Source organism: Pyrgilauda ruficollis, unplaced genomic scaffold (genome assembly GCF_017590135.1).
Source record: "Pyrgilauda ruficollis isolate IOZ18807 unplaced genomic scaffold, ASM1759013v1 scaffold62, whole genome shotgun sequence".
NCBI classification, from domain to species: domain Eukaryota; kingdom Metazoa; phylum Chordata; class Aves; order Passeriformes; family Passeridae; genus Pyrgilauda; species Pyrgilauda ruficollis.
In genome coordinates this window covers 3748444-3768379 of record NW_024527933.1, presented here as the reverse complement: position 1 = coordinate 3768379, position 19936 = coordinate 3748444, and the positions used below count along the sequence as shown (strand labels likewise).

Genomic DNA, 19936 nt, shown 5'->3' with positions numbered 1-19936 from the left:
GGCAGGAAGGGAACCTGACTGCTCTTCCAGTACACACAGAGCAGTCACAGGGAAGATGGAAATCCACTCTCCAGAGTGATAGCAGCAGGTCAAGAAGTGATGGGGAGCATTCTGTCTGCATATAAGCAAATTTCTTCTCTGTGAATACACTTAAATATTGAAATAGGTTTCCCAGAGGAGGATGGCAATTTCCCTTGCTGGAAATACTCAAGATATGGCTTGACTGGACACTGGGTAACCTAATTTATGGCCCTGCTTTCCACAGAAGGTAGGCCAGATAATGTCCAGGGTTCTCTTCAAGCCACAACTCTACTGTTCTATGACAAGTTTGAAAAAAATGTGCTGGTCTATTCCTCCATATCTACTACTGAAGGGGAGTTTGGAGTACAGCAGTTACATGGACTAATTTGCTGCAGCAGGAAGGCTCTGTATGTACAAGACATATGGACCCTGATTCTAACTCTGAATAAAGCAAGTACTTCAAGCAATCTCTTTTATCATGTGACATAAGCAAAATTTACCTTATAAAAATGTAGAGCTAGAGAGGGCACTTTATTTTGGTTCAATCTGTCTCAGCAACTTCAACTAACAAAATTAAAATTTGATGTTGATCCCACGGTCTTTCCTGAGTAACCTCACCCTATTCAACCCTGAGAATTAACCATCCCACATTTGTCACAGAGATGAAGCCTAATATAGAAAACCAGATCAATAAGTGCAGCAAAACCCAAGGAACTTTCAAACTAAGATACCAGTTTGTGAAAGAAAATGTTACCAAGAACTCAACTGGAATTACATTCAAGAAGCTGTACTGTGAATCATCTCTGACTGGTGCAAATAATTTTGTTATCCACTGAAACAGGCTAAAAAATTCTGAAGCTGTCTGGAGCTTTCTACCAAAGCTTTCCCCCTAAACAAATCAGATTTTCTCCAGAATACTGTCAATTTTTTTTTTCATTTTCCCCCAAAACCCAGCTACTTCCTAATACTTTTCCCATTAATCAGGAAAAATACATTACAGAAGATTAAACACTTTAAGAGTGATGCATTTTAACATTTTTAAACATACGCCATCCTATGTCAGAAAGCAGAAAGTGCTTCAAAAAAGACTACAGGAAAAATGCAAAGGTACAATAGCTGTTTTCCAGATGTTGCTTCCTGTCAGCAGCAAGTGGTGGTTAGGGACTTCCTGAGACAGATCTTACATAAACACTTTTGGGTTTAAGTCTGGGTGGTAATTTTTCTTTACAATGTTTTTTCTCTGGATCTATCCATTTTTTCTTTTACCTGCTATTCCTACAAAACGACCTTTCCTTTTTTAACTTTTGGGTTTGAAAGGTCTTGTGGCAAATGAATCTGGCAATTGAAGTGCACCCTGTCTGGAAAAACAGTGTTTGATTTCTCAAAGTTTACCTTTTTAAGATTGGCATATTCTTATCTCTTTCTGCTTGTCTTGAAATTCTGGTCACTGACTCAAAGTTAATTTCTATGACCAGATGTTTTATAGTATTTTCATTCATTCTCAAAGCCAAGTCTTTCAAACCACTCCTTGCCAACTGTATTACCTTGCTGAAGACAACTGTCAGACTTCACAGCCAGAAATAACTGGATGCTAGAACCTTTCTGCTAGCAGGGTGTTTTATTCTTTAATCATAGACTTTAATACAAGCTCATCACCGAGATTCTCAGGATGAAGGACAAATCAACTAAGAAATCTTTTGCAAATCACATCACTCAGCCTAAAGCCTCTTAAAAAAACCAGTGAACTGCACTTCACAGCATTACAAATCCAGGGAAAAAGTACATCCATTTGGTCCAAGCAGAATGTGCACACAAAGGCAAATCCTGTTTTTTCTCTTCAGTCCTTCCAAAGGAGCAAACAACTGTTGTTATCCAAACAATTCAGTTATGCTACAAACACCTGGCACATCCAAATAAAAGCTCCCTTTATCAAGTCAGCACAGCTTCTCTTTTACCCTGTAGACAAAACTGCAACAGGTTGAAGAAATAAGCTTTGTCATATGCTATTTGGAACAACCCATACACAAAAGCTTACAGGTTATTTAGAGAGCTTTTAGGAGACAAAAAAACACTCAGTACTTAATCAAAAGGTTGATCTGTGTAAAAATATGTTTCTTGTTCAGCAAAGAGGACAGTCAAAGAAACAGTTTGGCTAATTTTGATTTTTCAAGTATTTTATTTATAACATATAAGAGAACACTGTAAGAGAACACTAATGACTAAAAAATACACCACAAGAGAAGTCTCTAGGCTCCTTCACCAAGTAAAAATTTTAGGTATTTAACTGCATTTATTTAAGTGTCCTAAAATCAATGCACCTAAACTATATGTTAAAGAGCTTAGAAGTAGTTACGGATACTTTATAAATATAGGCCTAAATCAACAACCTTATCCTCAGGAATAGTTTTTTTCAAGAACCTTGGTGCTGCGGGGCATAACTTCAAGTCAGAAACCAGTATTTTCCTACAAAAGCAAAGAATCTAAAACTATTCATTTTTAAATGAGAACTAGATACTCCACCCAAGTAGTAATCTAGCTAGAGAATCACTTACAAGCAGTTAGGAACTGTAGAAACTGATCAGGAAACGACGACAGGAAACAACCACTCTAATACCCTGACAAACACTCATGGCAACCCACTCCCTTCGCTCTTCCTGCTCCCGCTTCCCTCCCTTGAGCAGCTCTGTCTATCCTAGGCTGAAAAAGCACCTTGGGAAGGAAGGAGTGTGAATCATACACATGTTGAAAGAAAGTTTAATGGGAATATTGCTAAACTGGTCAAAAATTAAAAGAATTATCACTTTCTTGTTCCAGCTTTTTCAGTATAAAACTGGTACATTGGAAAAGCTTTGGGCTGCTTTAACCCCAAGCATCCAGACTATGCTCCTAACTAGCACTGACAGGGCCACTCCAGTCAGTGGTGGTCTCTCTTTAGAATAGAAAGGAATAACCTTCTGAGTTAAAACAGAAAATAATTAACATAACAATAATAAGTTGAAGGAATGACAGGCCATACAGGAAAGGTACAAAAAACTTAAAAAGCCTAAAGCATATTGAATAGTGCATTGATAGCATATTGATAGTGTAACATAGTCAGACATGGGGTTTTTTCTGACATTCACTTTTATGATGGAAATAATTTATCATTATAATAACAACTACTTGTTCATGTTTTAACTTGAACAGAACTAGTTTTAATACAGTATCTTTAAATCTCTTTATTTGTCTCTGGTTAACTCAAGTGCCCTCATATTGGTTTCCTCCAATTCTACAAAACCCAAATCTCTTCAAAACTGACTGACAAATTGCGAACAAGCCCATTATTACAATACTATACAGCTTTCTTATGATGTCAATGATATACAGTGACTGAAACAACCATTTGGTTTCCTAAACTGTAATAAAAACATAACATTTTTATGTTGCAAAGTTTCACTTTTAATTTTGCTAATTTCTTTGCAGGATCCCCAGCAAGTTATAAAGGCAGATTTTAAATTCATTCATTCATTCATTCATTTGACAGATCTTTTTTAAACCCAGAGCTAACAGCTAATAACCAAAAACATTCTACACACACAGAGTTCCATAACAGCAAATTTTTAGAGGTTCTAGGAAAATTGCAGGAATTCCCATCATTCAAATGAGAAACAGGCTTTAGATTACCAGGACAAGTATGAAGAATCACTCAAAATGCACGGAGGTTCAGCCAAATAATGAATTCTCAATCTGCATTAAAATGCTTTAAGAGCTTGCTTGAATTTGAATTTTGAATTTTATTGTCCATTATTTCTGTTTTCGAGCTGCTGCCTGACAAAGACGACCTAGGAAGTACTAAGAGAGGAGCCCCTCAGCGCTGCCCTGAGCGTGTCCGCTGGCTCCGCTGGCGCCCGCCCGAGCGCCTGGGACGCGCATCCATCCCTGCACCCCCGAGCACGCTGCCGAGAGCCGCGGGCAGGAAGTGCCCCCCGCCCCCCGACATTTTGGGGCCGAGTCCCGAGCAGTCAGCCACCCTCGCTGCCGCTAGATCTAACAAAGCGGACCCGCGTTCCTCGCGGCCTCGCCAGCTGCCCCTGAAGCTCGGCATTAGCGCTGTTTCGCGTCTGAAACTCGGCTTCCCCCGAGGCCGGGTCCCGCAGCCGGGGCGGGGAGGGCTCCGCCGGGGTGGCCGAAGCACGAAGCTCCTCCCGGCAGCGCCGCTGCCGCGGCCCGGGGGCGGAGGCAGCTCGCCCGTCCAACCAGCACCCGGCAGCTCGCCGCTGCTTCGCCTTCTCTCCCCCTTTCCCGGCCAGGATAAGCCTGCCACAAAGAGCAGGGGTTCAAATGAGGCAGCTCCGGGCCGCCTGAAGGGACGGCCGGGAGCGCCGAGCGCCCCGCGGGAACGTGCCGCTTCGGACGCGGGGCGCAGCCCAGAACGGTCTTGAGCAAGAAAAACGCAGAAGAGGAAAAGAATTGTGCCTCTCCCCCCAGCACGTCCCGTCTGGTCCCAGCACGGCACACGCGGACTGCGGGTCGCCGAGGCGATGTCACCGCGGTCGGGCCGCGGCGGCAGCTGCTGACGGAGCGGCCGAGGAGCGCAGCGACGGAGCCCAGCAGCCGCGGTAAGGACGGGCAGCGCCGGGGCTGCCGGACGGGCGGCGGGGTCCGTGCGCGCGGCTGCGAGCTCCCGCTGCACGGAGCCGCCCAGCCAATGCAAGCTTATCCGAGTAGGACTGCTCCCTAAGACAGAGCGGCAAGCCTGCTTTCTGACTTCAAAAGCACAAAAAATATCCCCGAGCCCAAACAAAAATCCGCCACATATTAAAATAAAAGTTGTAAAGATAGCTGAGACGTTATGTGCGAGGCAGTGGAAGCCTTGGTATTATTTTCAAGAAAACGATTTTATTTTTTTAAAAAATCTTACTTATTTTTGCACGCAACTTTAATCTTCACACTTAAACTTGCCATCCAAGAATTTTTCTAGGACATAATATTTTCTAAAGGACTATCTGTCTTAAAAATTATGAAACCTCCATTCAGTCTTTTTTACACTCATGTCTGATTAGGGAGATAAAAAACTTTCTCATACTTTAACAGTCCATAACGTAAATATTTGAAGTATTTAAAAAAAAAAAAACCAAAAACAACTTAATTTAAAAAAAGAAACTAGCATTTATGAGTACATTCATGTAGGCATCAAAGTATTACATGGTCTAACTGCTATTTTTCATGGGTAAAATGAGTCATATTTATTAAAATACTATTCTTTAAAGGCTGTTATGAACAATGTGCATGCACACTTATGAGCACACACAGTATGAGCACTTTCTGGTAGTGATTGGATTAAGTGAAAATAAGGTGAGGCCGCTGTTAAGGGAAGCAACAACAAAAGCAGTGCTTTCTTTCAGTAATTACATTCCACATGTATGACAGAACTTTACTAAAGCACAAAGAACAATCCGCAAACAACTAAAATTCTTGGTAATCAAGAAGAAAATTTGTATTTCTGGTAACTAAAGTTTTTGCCAAAACTTTAAGCAAGTTACATGGCAACAAAAGATACATAAACTTCTGCAGTTTCTTGCAGCAACTGATAGTATTTCAAAACAAAAGTTCTCCAAGACCTCATGAAGACACTCTTGTTCTGATGTGTTGCTTAATCATCCATTCCCCTCATTTGAAAAAGTATTACCTTTCAAGAAAACTGAACTGTTGCTTGAACTAAAATTTCACTTTTAAGTGGGCAGAAAATCTGACAAGAGAATGTATTCTAACACAAGTATCTTAAAGGAATTAACTGGTTAATGCCAGTGTGGCACTTTTTACAATGGAAGTAAGTAACTAGTGGCAAAACGGCAAAAGTGATTCCCTCCTTAAGTTTGGAGTTAAATTTTTCAATTCAGTTTAGTATCATGTTTTCATAACTAGCACTGCATGCTACTATGTGTCAGCCCTTTCCTATGTATTTACTTTAAAACTTAGAGCCCAACTTTAAAGTTTTTTTTTTTCAATGCATGTGGTCTACATATTACTGTGCTGTATTTTCACTGTGAACTGCTGTTTCCTTTTACAAAACAAAAACAAAAAACCATCACTATATAGGTTTTTCACAGCAATGCTTTTCATCTAAAAGTTAAGACGTGAGTTCATTCTAAAAGAAACCCTGCAGCAGTGGAAGTCCCTCCTCTTAGAAAAGAGCAAACTTCACATTAAGTTTGAAGATTACCTTTGAGAGGTAAAAATTGACAGGATAATTTAACATAATTCCATGGAAGAAAATATGTGAAGGAGTAAAAACCAGAGCATGAGCTCTAAGACAAGGGACAGGGAGTAGGAAAGCAAATTCAAGCACATTCAAAAAATTCATGCTTGTCTGTCTTATCACAATGGTGTTGTGAAATCCAGATCATATTACTGGCTTGGTGCCTGGAACATGCCAGCTAACTGTAAGTCCACAAACACTGGCTATCAAAGGGTTCTGTAGAAGCAAAAACCCAAGATTTGTTTAAAAAAATGCAAAACCAAGCCTTCTGATGTTTTCATAGCAGGATTTTACATTTTCAACACCCTTGCTTCATTTGCTTTTATAATGCAATAAAAATGTAAAACTGCACTAATATAAAAATAACTTTCATTATCAAAGACAAAAGTATTAAACAGTGAAGATGTGTTGCTAGCTGTTCATGTTTCTTCTTTAAAATGCAAAGCTATCGAATTAAGTATGAATTCACAATAACATACAGCAGTTTATCTTCTAGAGAATAAATGCTGTCTTAGCTAACACTATGCCTTTTGTGAACATGCTTTCCTTTATATGCCTCAGTGCCTGAGGACTCTGCACAGGAGATGGCATATCAGAGGTACAGAGGAAAACAGCTCATCATGAGGACTCCTGGCCTCATTTTATTAAATGTGACCAGCACAAAAACCAGTGATTAACAGTGGTCTACCATAGTTGAATGAGCTCATTTGTATGTATGGTATCATTTTTTATTCACAGTCAAAGCAACCATTTCAGAAAATATGAGTGTTATGCAAAAGAGGTGTGTGTTGTCCTTTTTATATATGTGTTTTCACCTATCTGGGCATTATAAAAGGCTTTGATGTGTGAGAGTAATTACAGTGCATTCAGTTCTGGCACGCTGGACCTACAGGAGCTCTTAACAATCCAGCCTCTAGACTGTAAGCCCTTCCTTAGTCAGAGCAATTTGTAGAAATGGAAATAAATGCTAAGTGTTGGACCTTGCCTATCCACTCTTTAATTAAGTGGAAGTCACCTATTACAAAAAAACCCAACCCACACCACAGAAATAAAACCCTGCACAGAAAATGGAGCGAAACAGTAAAAGAAATTAACCCCCACAATCCTGAAATTAACTTCTAAGATATGTAATACTCTGGGAGCCTTTTTAGGGAGGCTGAGTGACAATGATTATTGTAAAAAACAACAGTTGTTATCCCAAAGATGCAACTACTTAAATGCAGAATCCTGTTTTAGTTTAACAGCTTCTGACCGTTCTGCTTGAGTAAGTCACATAGGAAACCTACCACATCACCTTGTTAACAATAATTATCATAGCCCAGTAAATTTAATGCCTCCTTAGTTCCTCAGCTGCAGCATACAAGCCACTAAAAATATTTTCAAACTTGTTAAAGTTTGCTGCTGTCTGCTTCATATGAAGCAGGTTCTCACTATCAGTTCCACAAACCAAACAGGTACTGTTTTTTATTATCTTTGCAGTAAACTCAACTGTACTGCAATCCAAATAGCTAAAGTCCCCAGAAATGCACTGGCGGCCTGCCATATGCAGCCACGGGTCAAACCCTAGAATAGGCTTCCTAGAGAGGGGTCACTCACATGGTCAGGCAGTGGGACCAGATGATTGTTAAGATAACACATTATAATGAGGCTGATGAACTCTGGCCCATTATTTTTTGAGAGATTGTGAAGGCTTCAGGTGTCCACCTTGAATATGAATCTGCATGGAGAACTAAGTTATGGCAATTTCACCAAAGGGCAACTGTTGCAGTATGTCAGTAGACAGCAGCAGCTGATTTAAATCACCATGCATCGTCACTGCCCACCATGCATACACACAGCTATTTTTCCCCTTTCAAGAACGGACTCTGAAGTGAGATGACTAGGCTGAGTGTAGAGACAGTGTCTCCAGTGAGAGTCACAGTAAATGTTTCAGTTGTAAGTTCTACTAGTCTAGAAAAGTAAGATTTTACTGACTATAATGTCTCAGTAGTAGAGTTTTTAACTTAAAGTTATTAAGGACCAATGTAAAGTAAGTTTTTTCTTTTTTTTTTTCTAAGCAATGGAGGTTCTTATGGTTCTTGGCAGGCTTTAGATGAACTATCAACTACAGTTCTGACCATAGAAAGGTACAAGTACTCCCCAGTTGATGCTGGACCTCATTTGTACATGTAGTTACTATGTACTATTTTGTAAGTTTTAGAAGAGTTGACAATTTGTAAATCCACACTGATTTCCTACTCATTACTGTTAAATTTATTTTAAAACAGATTTTACAAAGTTCTTTGCAGAAGACTATTTGACCGGAACTAGAGGATCATGATGACAACAAGATTCATCTGTTTAATACTAGTAACTATTGTGGGAGTTACTGCAAGTGAAACACAGGAATCTGAAGGCAATGACAAGGAAAAAGCTCAAGAATTCATTTATATGAATAGATATAAGCGTTCCAGTGACACACAGGACAAATGCACTTACACCTTTATTGTACCTCAGCAGAGAGTGACAGGTGCCATTTGTGTTAATTCTAAGGAGCCTGAAGTTCTGCTTGAAAACAGGGTAAATAAACAAGAATTACAGTTACTTAACAATGAACTTCTTAAACAAAAGAGACAAATAGAAACTCTCCAGCAACTGGTAGAGGTGGATGGTGGAATTGTTAATGAAGTTAAACTCTTAAGAAAAGAGAGCAGAAATATGAATTCTCGTGTCACACAACTCTACATGCAGCTATTACATGAAATTATCCGAAAACGCGATAACGCCTTAGAACTTTCTCAACTTGAAAATAAGATTTTGAACCAAACTGCAGACATGTTGCAGCTTGCAAACAAATACAAAGACTTAGAGCACAAGTATCAACATTTGATGTCAATTGCCAATAATCAGACAATAATAATTGCCCAGCTGGAAGAACATTGTCAAAGAATGCCATCCATAAAGCCACTGCCACAAACTCCACAACCACCAATTAAAGTGTACCAGCCTCCTACTTATAATCGCATTAATAACCAGATATCTACTAATGAGATTCAAAGTGATCAGAACTTAAAGATTCTGCCACCTACCTTACCAACCATGCCTGCAGTTACTAGTATTCCAACTTCAACTGATAAACCATCTGGTAAGTAATATTACTGATACACTTACATTAGTTTATGCTCATATGCAGAGGGCAACATTTTAGTTGTAATATCAAAATTGCAGTCAGAATTTATTTAGCTAGTGAATTTTACATACATGCTGTAGTAGAAACACAGAGAAAAAGCAAAAAAAAACCCCAAAACTGTGAATGTCTAAGACAGACACACTAGCCCCACATATTTTTCTCCTGTTACTTTGCTAAGACAAACCCATAATTTATATTACATGTATGAGATACAGGACTTTCAGAAGAATCTTACAATTCAAGTCATTTAAATTTTATTTACCTTTGCTCAAGACTGAACTCCTCCAATTCATGTCATCTGAAGGAGTTTGACACTGTGTAAACATATGAAATTATTACAAGTTTTTTGATCTAGCATCTGTTAATGTGCTTGTGTGATTAAAAAAGGAGTAAGTATCTGCTCTGTACCTTATGTGGGGCACCTGTGCTGTAGCTGGAGCAAAAGGAAGCAAGTGGAGGAATAGTAACAGGATATTATACAGCCCTAATTAAGAGTCTTAGGAGTTCTGCCACAAGCATGATTTGATGATGTGAAATCGCATTAGAGATCAACTGATCTACGTGATAACAAAATAACAGCTAAAGAACTCCGTTTCACCTATGGTCCCACATTTGAAAAAAAAAAAAACCCAAACCAGTTCAGGTATGTGTTCCATACTACTCTTCACTGTGTGGACAACACATACCTTCTTCAGAAAAAATACAGAGAGTCACAGATCTCTAAACTCAGAACTAACTGAAATACAGTGCAGGGGAACTGCACTCAATATATTTAATGGCTATTTGCAAAATATTCCAAAGGACATCAAACTTTTTAGGATTATCCAATAATGTAACTGCCACGTGTTAAAAACCAAACCCCTGTATTATTTCTCCATGGAAGTACTCACAATGAAAGAAACTTGAGCAAGTAAGCACTGAGTCTCTTAAGTCTGTAAGTCTCTAAAACATTTTGCTACAAAGCAGTATTTTCACAGAATTGCCAAAGATAGTGCACCAAAGCCTGCATTGTGGCATGCAAAAACCTCTGCCAGAAATATCATGATGCTCATGTACTATGTAAGGAAAAATTCTCAGAAGAAAATCGTGTCTACTACAACTCTTTTGGAGCAATAAACCATGGTGTCTCTAATAATTACATTTTTACTTCAATCTCAAAGTAGGTTCAAGCTTGGAACAGTGTTCCCCTATCTTTCTGGAAGTGAAATACCTTTCCCCTTCATTCCCTTACACTCTTTAAAAACATGTTAATTGGTCCACATGCTCCTTGTGCTTTCAAGTCCTTAAACTGGAGCTGAGGATTCACTATCAAACAGCAGAACAGAAAAGTTACTTCTGGTGCACAGTACTTTTGCGGATCTAGCCTCATGTGTTTTCCTGCTTTTGAAAAGTAAAATGCTGATTCCAAAGTAGTTTGCTACCCTGTAGAACTCCCAGATCTTCACCTGAGGAAGTGCTGGTTATCCAGCAATTTTTCACATTGATCTCCAGAGGTTCCTTTGGCAGTCCATAATTCTAAGATAGATTTCACATCTGTTTCTTCTCCCTGGATCACCTCACTTATCAGAAAAAGAAGTTTCATGTTTCTTTTGCACAAATTGATTATAATATTCTCTCATTTTCTCACTGGCAGTTTTTTATTTGTTCAAGCGAGTTTCCAACCACTGAAGTTAAACTAATTAAGCTTTTATTTCCAGGGTATCCTCCTTCCCCTCTCCTCACATTTCTTTTCAGTCAAGAAACATTTCATACCTTTTCCTCATCCTTCAGAATGTTCTCCATTCATGAACCACATCTCAAACAAAACCCCTCCTTAAAATTAATGCCATATGTGATGCTTTAGTCAGATGTCTGGAGAGAACTAGAAAAAGCCCGCAAAAAGACACCCATAAACAACATCCTACAAAACAAACAAAACTCACCACCACAACTGCCCAGCCAGTGGGAAAAATCCACCCATACTTTATCCAGTCCTTTCCATACTATGTGTTGAGTTCTTATCCTTATCCAAAGCTCCTGGCTGAACTAACCATGTGATCACAGCCAACCTGTGCAATGAAAACAGGAGCAAAATACAAGAAAAATATTCTCTCTTCATCACAGACTTACTACAGTCTTTCTAGTCTCAGTAGCTTCACTATTAACTTTGTCCACACTGTTTGTTTGTTTTCTGGTTGTGGTTTTTTTGGTAGGTGCCCCATTCCTGGAAGTGTCAAAGACCAGGCTGGATGGGGCTTGGAGCAACCTGGTCTAGTGGAAGATGTCCACTAGATGCCAGGGGAAAGGAGGTGGAATGAAACAAACTTTAAGATCCCTTCCAACCAAGTCTTTCTGTGATTCTGCAACTCCCTAGAGACAGTTTTATCAAAACTACCTACCTTAAAAGTCAGGGTACTCTCACTTTTTCAAGAGAAAATACCCTGGTTAAACTTTGGACAAGTTACTATCTGACAAAAAAGCACTTGTCACAAAAAAGTAGCAGCAAATTCTACTTTGATGTACTTCTAATAGTTCATCTTAAATCACTTTCAGAAAAAAGAATCATGTGTAGTAGAGCACTGCTACCATGTGCCATAAAAGAAACTGCAAGATTAGACCAGTGTAAATACTACATTGCATACTGCTATATATATTTTTTACAAAGACAAGGTCAAAGCTGTTTGACTATTTTAGAAGTTCTTCAATAATGACTTTCTTTTTTATTTTTAGTAAGTGCCACTACATACATATTGTGATAAAATAAACCAGAGCAATTTAAATTATTAGTGCTCATTAACATTTTTTCCCACCTCTCAATGAGCCGTGCAATGGTGCAACAAGAGCATGGCATCTATATCATAACTGCCAGAAATCTAAACAGTTAGCCCCAAAAGAAATGGAGAAGGGGCTTATAAGCACAGCTCCAGGTACAGTCTCTGATTATGACTGAGGCAAGAAGAACACAGCATCCACAGAACAAAGACTTGGATTGCCTCTTTGTACACTGACTTGCTGCTTAAAATAGTTAAAAATACTAAAACCTCAGTGTTTTAATCTCCAAAACTGAGATTATTTCTATAAAACTAATTTATTTGCATTTGCTGGGTACCATTAGTAGTGTTTGACAATGAATTATGACAAACCATAGGACTGAAATAGTTTAAAACAGAAATTACTTTGATAGCAGTATATGCTTCAGTAAGGCTTGTCAGATCTTCTGACTAGGAGCCTTACTCCTTCAGTGGGCAGGGAGAATCAATCCAGGGGCTCTAATCTCAAATCCTGAGGATTGTTGTTGACTTCACTCTGCTGCAGAGGAATCAAAGCAGCTGGGGGAGCATGTCTGCAGAGATTATAAATAATTTATATCTGAATTTATAAATCATTTATTTCTGAATATCTCAGATTCTGTTTTAATGAATCTATCTTACCACTGGAGAAAATTTCTTGAAAAAACAAGAATACAACATACTTTCAAAAAGTGTAAGTTTTTTATGGACTCTCTTGAACTGAAGGAAAAAATGCATTCTCCTTCTGAAAACAAGACTGTTAACTGCAATTTCTGTGAATTCAAAGTATATTAACAGCCCTCTTATTTATATAAAGTTTCTCTCACAAGCACCTTATGTTAAAAAAATTCTTAATTTCTATGTTATGTTGTAATTTATTAAGATGGCAGCAGTAAGACCTACAGCCGGAATTTAGGTTGTTGCTTCCACTGTTAATGCCCGTGCCAGTGACATTTTTGGGGACCTAAAAAGCTGAATTTCTCAAAGATAGAATCAAGGTCAAACTTACTGTTTTGTTTTCTAAAGGAAATCCTTATTTATCTGTGGAATCAATTAATATTTAGTTTCTTGAAATATGTAATTGTTGGTAAAAGTACCAGTATGGCTGCCTTAAAACAACTTCGTTTTCAAAATCTACCTTTACCAGTAACTCATTGTGAAATGTTCCAGAAATAAAGTTACAATAAATGGATCTGTTTGAAAACACCTGGTGGATACTCATCCTTTAATAAGAAGAAAAATATGCTATTCAGTGAAACCAAACTAGTATAAAAAGCTACCAACTGAAATACTGCCCTGCATTAAAGAGATGCTCAGCAGCAGTTTGATGCAGAGCCTTTCTGTTTTGACACAGGGCCCTGGAGAGACTGTCTACAAGCATTAGAAGACGGCCATGACACAAGCTCCATCTATCTTGTAAAACCAGAAAACACAAACCAGCTTATGCAGGTCTGGTGTGACCAACGGCATGACCCTGGTGGCTGGACTGTCATTCAGAGACGGCTGGACGGCTCTGTCAACTTTTTCAGGAACTGGGAGACATACAAGGTTAGGACAAGAGAGCTGATTAATGGTGTTTTCCACCCTCTATAACTTACTGATGAAGTTAATTTAAAGGGTGGTTTTAGAGTCCGGCCAAGAGCCTACTTGAACAAGAACTTGCATGTTTACCCTTCCAGAAGAGGAAGTCTCTATAAAATAAGTCACTGCAGTTTTCTACTTAAGAATACACTCAAATTTACCACTAACACAGATGCAGGATATTAACATGCTTCTCTTGCTTCCTTTACAGCAAGGATTTGGTAATATAGATGGAGAATATTGGCTTGGATTAGAAAACATTTATTGGTTAACAAATCAAGGCAATTACAAACTGCTCATAACAATGGAAGACTGGTCAGGTCGAAAAGTATTTGCTGAGTATGCCAGCTTCAGACTGGAGCCAGAGAGTGAGTACTACAAGCTGAGACTGGGACGCTACAACGGCAACGCGGGAGATTCTTTCACTTGGCACAACGGCAAACAGTTCACCACGCTGGACCGGGACCATGACGTATACACAGGTAGGAGGTCCCTCTCAGCTGCCTTGCCATTTTTGGCTTTACATCCCCATCCCCCCCTTTTTTACCTCTTTCTTTTGAAAAAGGAAAAATACTTATAGTCATACATTAAAAAAAAAAAAAAATCCACTTACAAAGGGATTTGTCAATTAGCACCTTATGAAATACAAACTGATGTGTCAACCCTTATATACTAACACCAAAATTAAAAGTTTTTACACTATCCATGGGTCTGCAAAATATGCTATGAAGTGTTATTTGAGACAGTAACACTCACTGATTTTCAGGCAAGAAAAACAAAAAAACCAAAAAGGATTCGATCTGTAGAACCTAACTACTTAGCTGGTTCCTGAAGAAGCCTAAGTTCACTTTGTACCACAGGATATCTACATCTTAAACATACAGTTACCAAAAAAAGAGCCCAGAACAACCAACCAACCAATTAAGTTTTGTACTTTGGTTGCTTGCTTTAAGATTTTTCATTTACTTCTCAGCCTGAACTGGAGCTTTCTTTTGCAGGTAACTGTGCTCATTACCAGAAGGGAGGATGGTGGTACAATGCATGTGCTCACTCAAATCTCAATGGAGTCTGGTATCGTGGAGGACACTACCGCAGTCGATATCAGGATGGTGTTTACTGGGCTGAATTCCGGGGAGGATCGTATTCACTAAAGAAAGTTGTTATGATGATAAGACCTAACCCTAACACGTTTCATTGAAATAACTCTTCTCTTGGTTTGCTTTGTTGTTCTAAAATTCACATAAAGCTATGATTTTATTACCTGAAATTATCTTTTCAGAAATGAGGAATGTAAGATACTGTACATTTATTGGTAAGGTCTGAGGGCTTGTATATTATATTTTCAAGAATCATCCCAGGAAAAAGAGCTGAAGAAAAGGAACTGTAATAACATTCAGAACACCTCTTGGTCCTATTAGAACTTGCAGTTTAGATGAAAACCGTAGATAAACTTCCTGGTTTTTATTCCCTGTAAATTAAGTTTGGATGATAAAAATATTGCCACCACATTTAAGTATTTTTGTATGTTATGTATAAATATTCTCAAATACAGGAAATATTACAAACTGTACAGCAAGAGTTTTAATATTGTTATTATAAGCAATCATTTGACACAGGAATCATATCCTTTGAAATATGTAGCTGGTGTATGTACATTAGTGTGATGATTATGTACTCTTTGTTAACTACCATGAATAAAGTTAGCACTATATAATTCTGTTTTGAGAGCAGATACTCAAACCATTACTGTCCTGGTAAATCTGGCCTTTTCCCTTCAGTAAATGCATTTAAATAATCTGCTCCTATAAAAGCTCACCATTAATATTTTAAAAACATGAATTATTTTTTACCAAAATGAAGCAGCTACTTGCATATGGAAATTAATCCAGATTTATAATAGGTATTATGTGCTCTATAGCCAACATGTTATACTACACAACTGTTACAGTATTTTGTACCTGACTTCAGTGATTACCTGCTGTGTAGCCTCTATAATCAGAAATGGCTGGATATAAGTTAAAGGGTCTATCCAACTTTGCAGGCAAATGATGGATACCAATTTATAAGCTATTTAATAGCCTTTAGATAAAAAATTATATAGAGAACTTATCAGTAGCAAAAACTTATTTTAAACATATTTCACAATTATTGCTGTCAAATTATTAAACAGATTTACTCATTTATATTTAGAGGTCAGTCACACTTATGAAATACAGACTGGCATAATTCTAATATTCTTCTAAGATAGGTTTCTATAACAGATTGTTAACACACCCATTACAAACAAACTACTACAAAAAATACAAGTTTAAGAATGCATCAAAGAGGCAGAGTGAAAGCCTCTATAAGTTCAACATATTTTTTGGTCAGCCTGTATGACACTTGAGTGTTTGTGTGTGTGTTTGCATACTTTTCCCTTATTACCTCATCACATCTTTACCGCAGTATGATGTGTGATGTAGCATGTGCTGTATATAACTGAAAGTAGGGTTTTTAATATATTAGATTACCCCTGTAATATTGTAACCCTTAATAAAGTACCAAATATTATTTTGATATGTTGAGATTTCATCTTGTTGTAGTTCAGATTACTACACAATAGTCTGCCTCTGATTCAAACAAACTTTGATATGCAACCACTGTTGATGTGTGTGAAGTGTTGAAATATTACAACACAAAAAAAGCAAAACAATTTTCAGATGAAAACAATACAGAATTTCCACACGGGCCAAGGAGGAACAACTTTTTGTAGGTTATATGAAACACCCACATTTTTCAAAGAGTATTCAACCTTTATCTTCCATGGGGTTATCTACTGAATTCTGGAAAAGATTTTTATTTCAGATTAGAAATATTAAATGTACCTACTGGCCCTAAAGCCTGGCTGCAGTACTCTAACAATTAGTAGCATTAAGGCTACTTCATGCTTGGCTTGAGGAAAGAACACAGAGAACTTCCAGTATCCATTGTGCAGATCTCAAGAATGAGGCATTCCCTAGAAAAGCTATTACAGTTGCTCTTCTGTAGCTGGAGATATGGCTGGAAATACATCTTTATAGTATACACTCATCATAGGCTTTAAACCCATGTTCAAGCTGACAGTCTTTTGTTAAAATAATCCTATTTCTTAGCCTTTTTGCCTAAAAGGTGAGTCATTTACCTAGATACATTAGCGCTTGTCTGTCAGTGAGCTACAGATAAATAAGGTAATTGTTCACACTCACCTAAATATGGAATTGTAGGAACCATTTTTAAGCTTCTGATGTACTCTCGTGTCCTTTTATAATTATCTTCCTTAGACAGCAAATAGTCTAACTTCTCAAAGGTGGTCTTGTCTTTCCGATTCAAAAGCTACAGAGAAAAGGGAGATCATAAAATTTTCAAAGACAAATCCACACAAAACTAACAGTCAATAACTTCTTGAATTGCCCTGAGTAAAGGAGAGCATAGTCTAGTTAAGATTAAATTTAATCATCATCATCCAAAGCAGCACAATGTTTGAAAACATGCTACCTGTTTAAAAAAAAGGCCATTTAGTGTAGGTCTTAAGCTATGAAAAAACATGACCATTATTTCTGACTAATTTGTCAGTGATTCTCACATCGCTAAGTCAGTTTTGAGTAACCTCAGCAATATTATATTCTTAGAGAAAAAGTATGTTATAATACAGTCACCAATATTCTCACAACTCAGCATAGTTGCTAAAAATCCTCTAAACTTAAAAGGACAAACAGCAATGGAAAATGCTCTAAATAAATGCAAATTGTGCTATTTTAACAGTGCCTTATTAAAAGTATGACTTTTCAGAAAAAAAAAAGCATATGGAAAGTAAATCATTGTGATATTAAATCCATGTTTTCTACTTATTAGACTTATTACAGAAATCTAGAAAAAACATTTCGGAATGCAAAAATCCTAGACACAGGAGGCTGAAAAGTAAACATAAAATACACAACTGTAGCTAAAAGAACACATTTTCTGTTTCATCTGTTTTAAGAAACCCAGCAATATTTTTAAGACGGTCTTAAAAGCCAGTTGAGCTGGGAGTGAGTGGAGAATTATGGCACTGTACACTGGCTTCTTGCATGTGTCCTTTTTGACAACAGACAGCTGCTCCATAGCACATTCTTTCATACACCTTTTTCCTCTGGAAAATTCCAGATCTTGTACTGCTTAGCTTTTAAGTTTAGTTGTGGATAAAAAAATAACATAGCAAGGATAGAAATGAATATATCAGAATAATTTTGATGTTTTCTTTTTAGCAGCACTGAGAATTGCTTGAGGCCCTCCCACTGCAATGTATTGTACTTTTGAACTACTGTGCCTACAAAGAGCCTGGCACCTCTTTAGGTCTAAGTCAAATTAGTCACATACTTCATTTCACACATGAGCAGTTCTCCCTATTTATTTCCAACTTCATCAAGCTGCTCAAAATATCAGGCACTTACTTTTTTATTAGATTTTAACCTCATTCTGAGCAATTAAATCATAACATAGTTGCAAGCATTTTAAAAGCTTGAAAAACCTAAGACTTAAGTATAGCCATCTTTACTTATAAGGTCTGAACAGTCAGTGTGATCCATGGTGTGTGGAATACTTAATTGATGAGAATGACCCAAACCTTTGTATAGTTAAATATTACATAGAGTAGAAATCACCTGTAATTGTGTACACCTCTTTAAAGAAACATTTAAATTTACTCTAAGTTTGGCTAAGAAATTCCACCTTCCAGAGATGGAGTTTCTGAAAATAGAGTTATCAATACTTTCAATGTCTAACAAATAAAAACTGAAATGCATCACACAATAATCAGAAAATTAATGCTTGTAAGTTTGTAAAATGCCTTTCTCCTTCCTTTTAGATAATGTATTAAATTATACACTATGTTTTGGATAAGGAGACACTGATACACGTTCTGTACAAGGGTGTTCTAAGATTACTTATCAACAGAAGTCTTCTTGAGCATACAACCAGTGGCTTCTAGAATACACAGTGAAAAAGGAAATTTACAGGAAAACAAATGCAGCCAAAACTCTACTTTTCACAGAACATGTAACAGACCACTGCTTCTGCTACCACAGTACCACAAAAATAAGAACATAGAAGCATATTCCTCCAGAGTTTACAATGTAACAAATTCCAAAGAACCTCAGAATTCAAACAAGACAGAAAGGACAAGGGTCAAGGCAACACTTACAGCCCAAGTTTTAGTCAGCCTGAAGATAGGTGCGCTTTGCAGTGCTGACACCACAGACATAAGGGAATGAAGATTGTTCAGTTCTAGAAGCTTCTGAAAAAAGGGAATAGCTTTTAGCACATTTGAAAGTTAAGCAGGATTAATTAATATAGAAGTTGCATAAATAAACTATTATTTTTTCATTAATAAAATATAAAGTTTTCATCTATGACTGCAGACAAAATATTATCCCAATGCTGTCATGTGCCAGATTCTTAAGACCACTTTAAAAGCTGCTAATTTTACAAGTATACCCCATCAATATAATAGGCATTTCAGTTTCAAGAATATAAACAGTACTTGATTTGTTTGTTATTTACTAAGGCTATTCCTTCAGGAACAGAAAACAGGAAAAAAGTATTTGATGCATTGTTCTTGAAGTCATGTAATTTTAGAAATCAAATATTTAATCAAGCAAAAACATTACACAAAGATGCTGACAACCCTCTCAGAATTAACACAATTTTTACCTTTGTAATCTGTTTTATAGGAAAAATTTACCTCACTTCAATGTATTTTGAATTTACTCTGTGTGTTGACAATTACTGAAAACACACTGACCACAGGCAGACAATACTTTGGAATAAAGCTGTCAAGATGATAATGCTTGCTACAACAAGCATAAAAATGTAAAATAGAAAAATGAGAACTGTGTCATGTAGCTTCTTTGTAAAGCTTAATAAGAGGTGGGATTCATCCTTGACTGATCCATTTACTCACTGCTCAGAAGCATTTAAGGAAGATCTGGACTTTATGGGGGGAAAAGCAGGAAAAGTAAAACAAGAGAAGAAAAGAGGGCAGTGTTCCCCATCGTGCAGGCTAAAAAAAACCCAAACACCAAAACTCTTATTTCTAAGAAAAACCTAGGACCTCCAAGTCAAACATTCTCCTATTACTTGGACTATTTTTTTGTGCCAGTAACT

The 19936-nt window shown here is 37.4% G+C and overlaps 2 protein-coding genes across 9 annotated transcripts in view; one reads left to right on the top strand and one right to left on the bottom strand.

Moving 5' to 3' along the window:
- RALGPS1 (Ral GEF with PH domain and SH3 binding motif 1) overlaps window positions 1-19936 on the bottom strand; it is a 69857-nt gene that overhangs the window by 36893 nt on the left and 13028 nt on the right. For 7 of the 8 annotated variants that reach the window (XR_005956501.1, XM_041483831.1, XM_041483834.1 and 4 more), the window contains exons 9-10: window positions 18975-19067; window positions 17002-17128 (exon numbers count right to left, since the gene is read on the bottom strand). Coding sequence is in view for 7 of the 8 variants with exons in the window: in XM_041483831.1 (XP_041339765.1) it covers window positions 17002-17128; window positions 18975-19067 (220 nt within the window). In the remaining variant the exon portion in view is untranslated. The remainder of the gene's footprint in view (window positions 1-17001; window positions 17129-18974; window positions 19068-19936) is intronic. The other variant, XM_041483832.1, reaches the window with a different exon arrangement.
- On the top strand, window positions 3792-16333 carry ANGPTL2 (angiopoietin like 2). The gene is made up of 5 exons (XM_041483838.1): window positions 3792-4619; window positions 8527-9383; window positions 13551-13744; window positions 13989-14259; window positions 14776-16333. The coding sequence occupies exons 2-5, from the start codon at window positions 8576-8578 to the stop codon at window positions 14973-14975; spliced, it is 1473 nt and encodes a 490-aa protein (XP_041339772.1). The 5' UTR covers window positions 3792-4619; window positions 8527-8575; the 3' UTR covers window positions 14976-16333.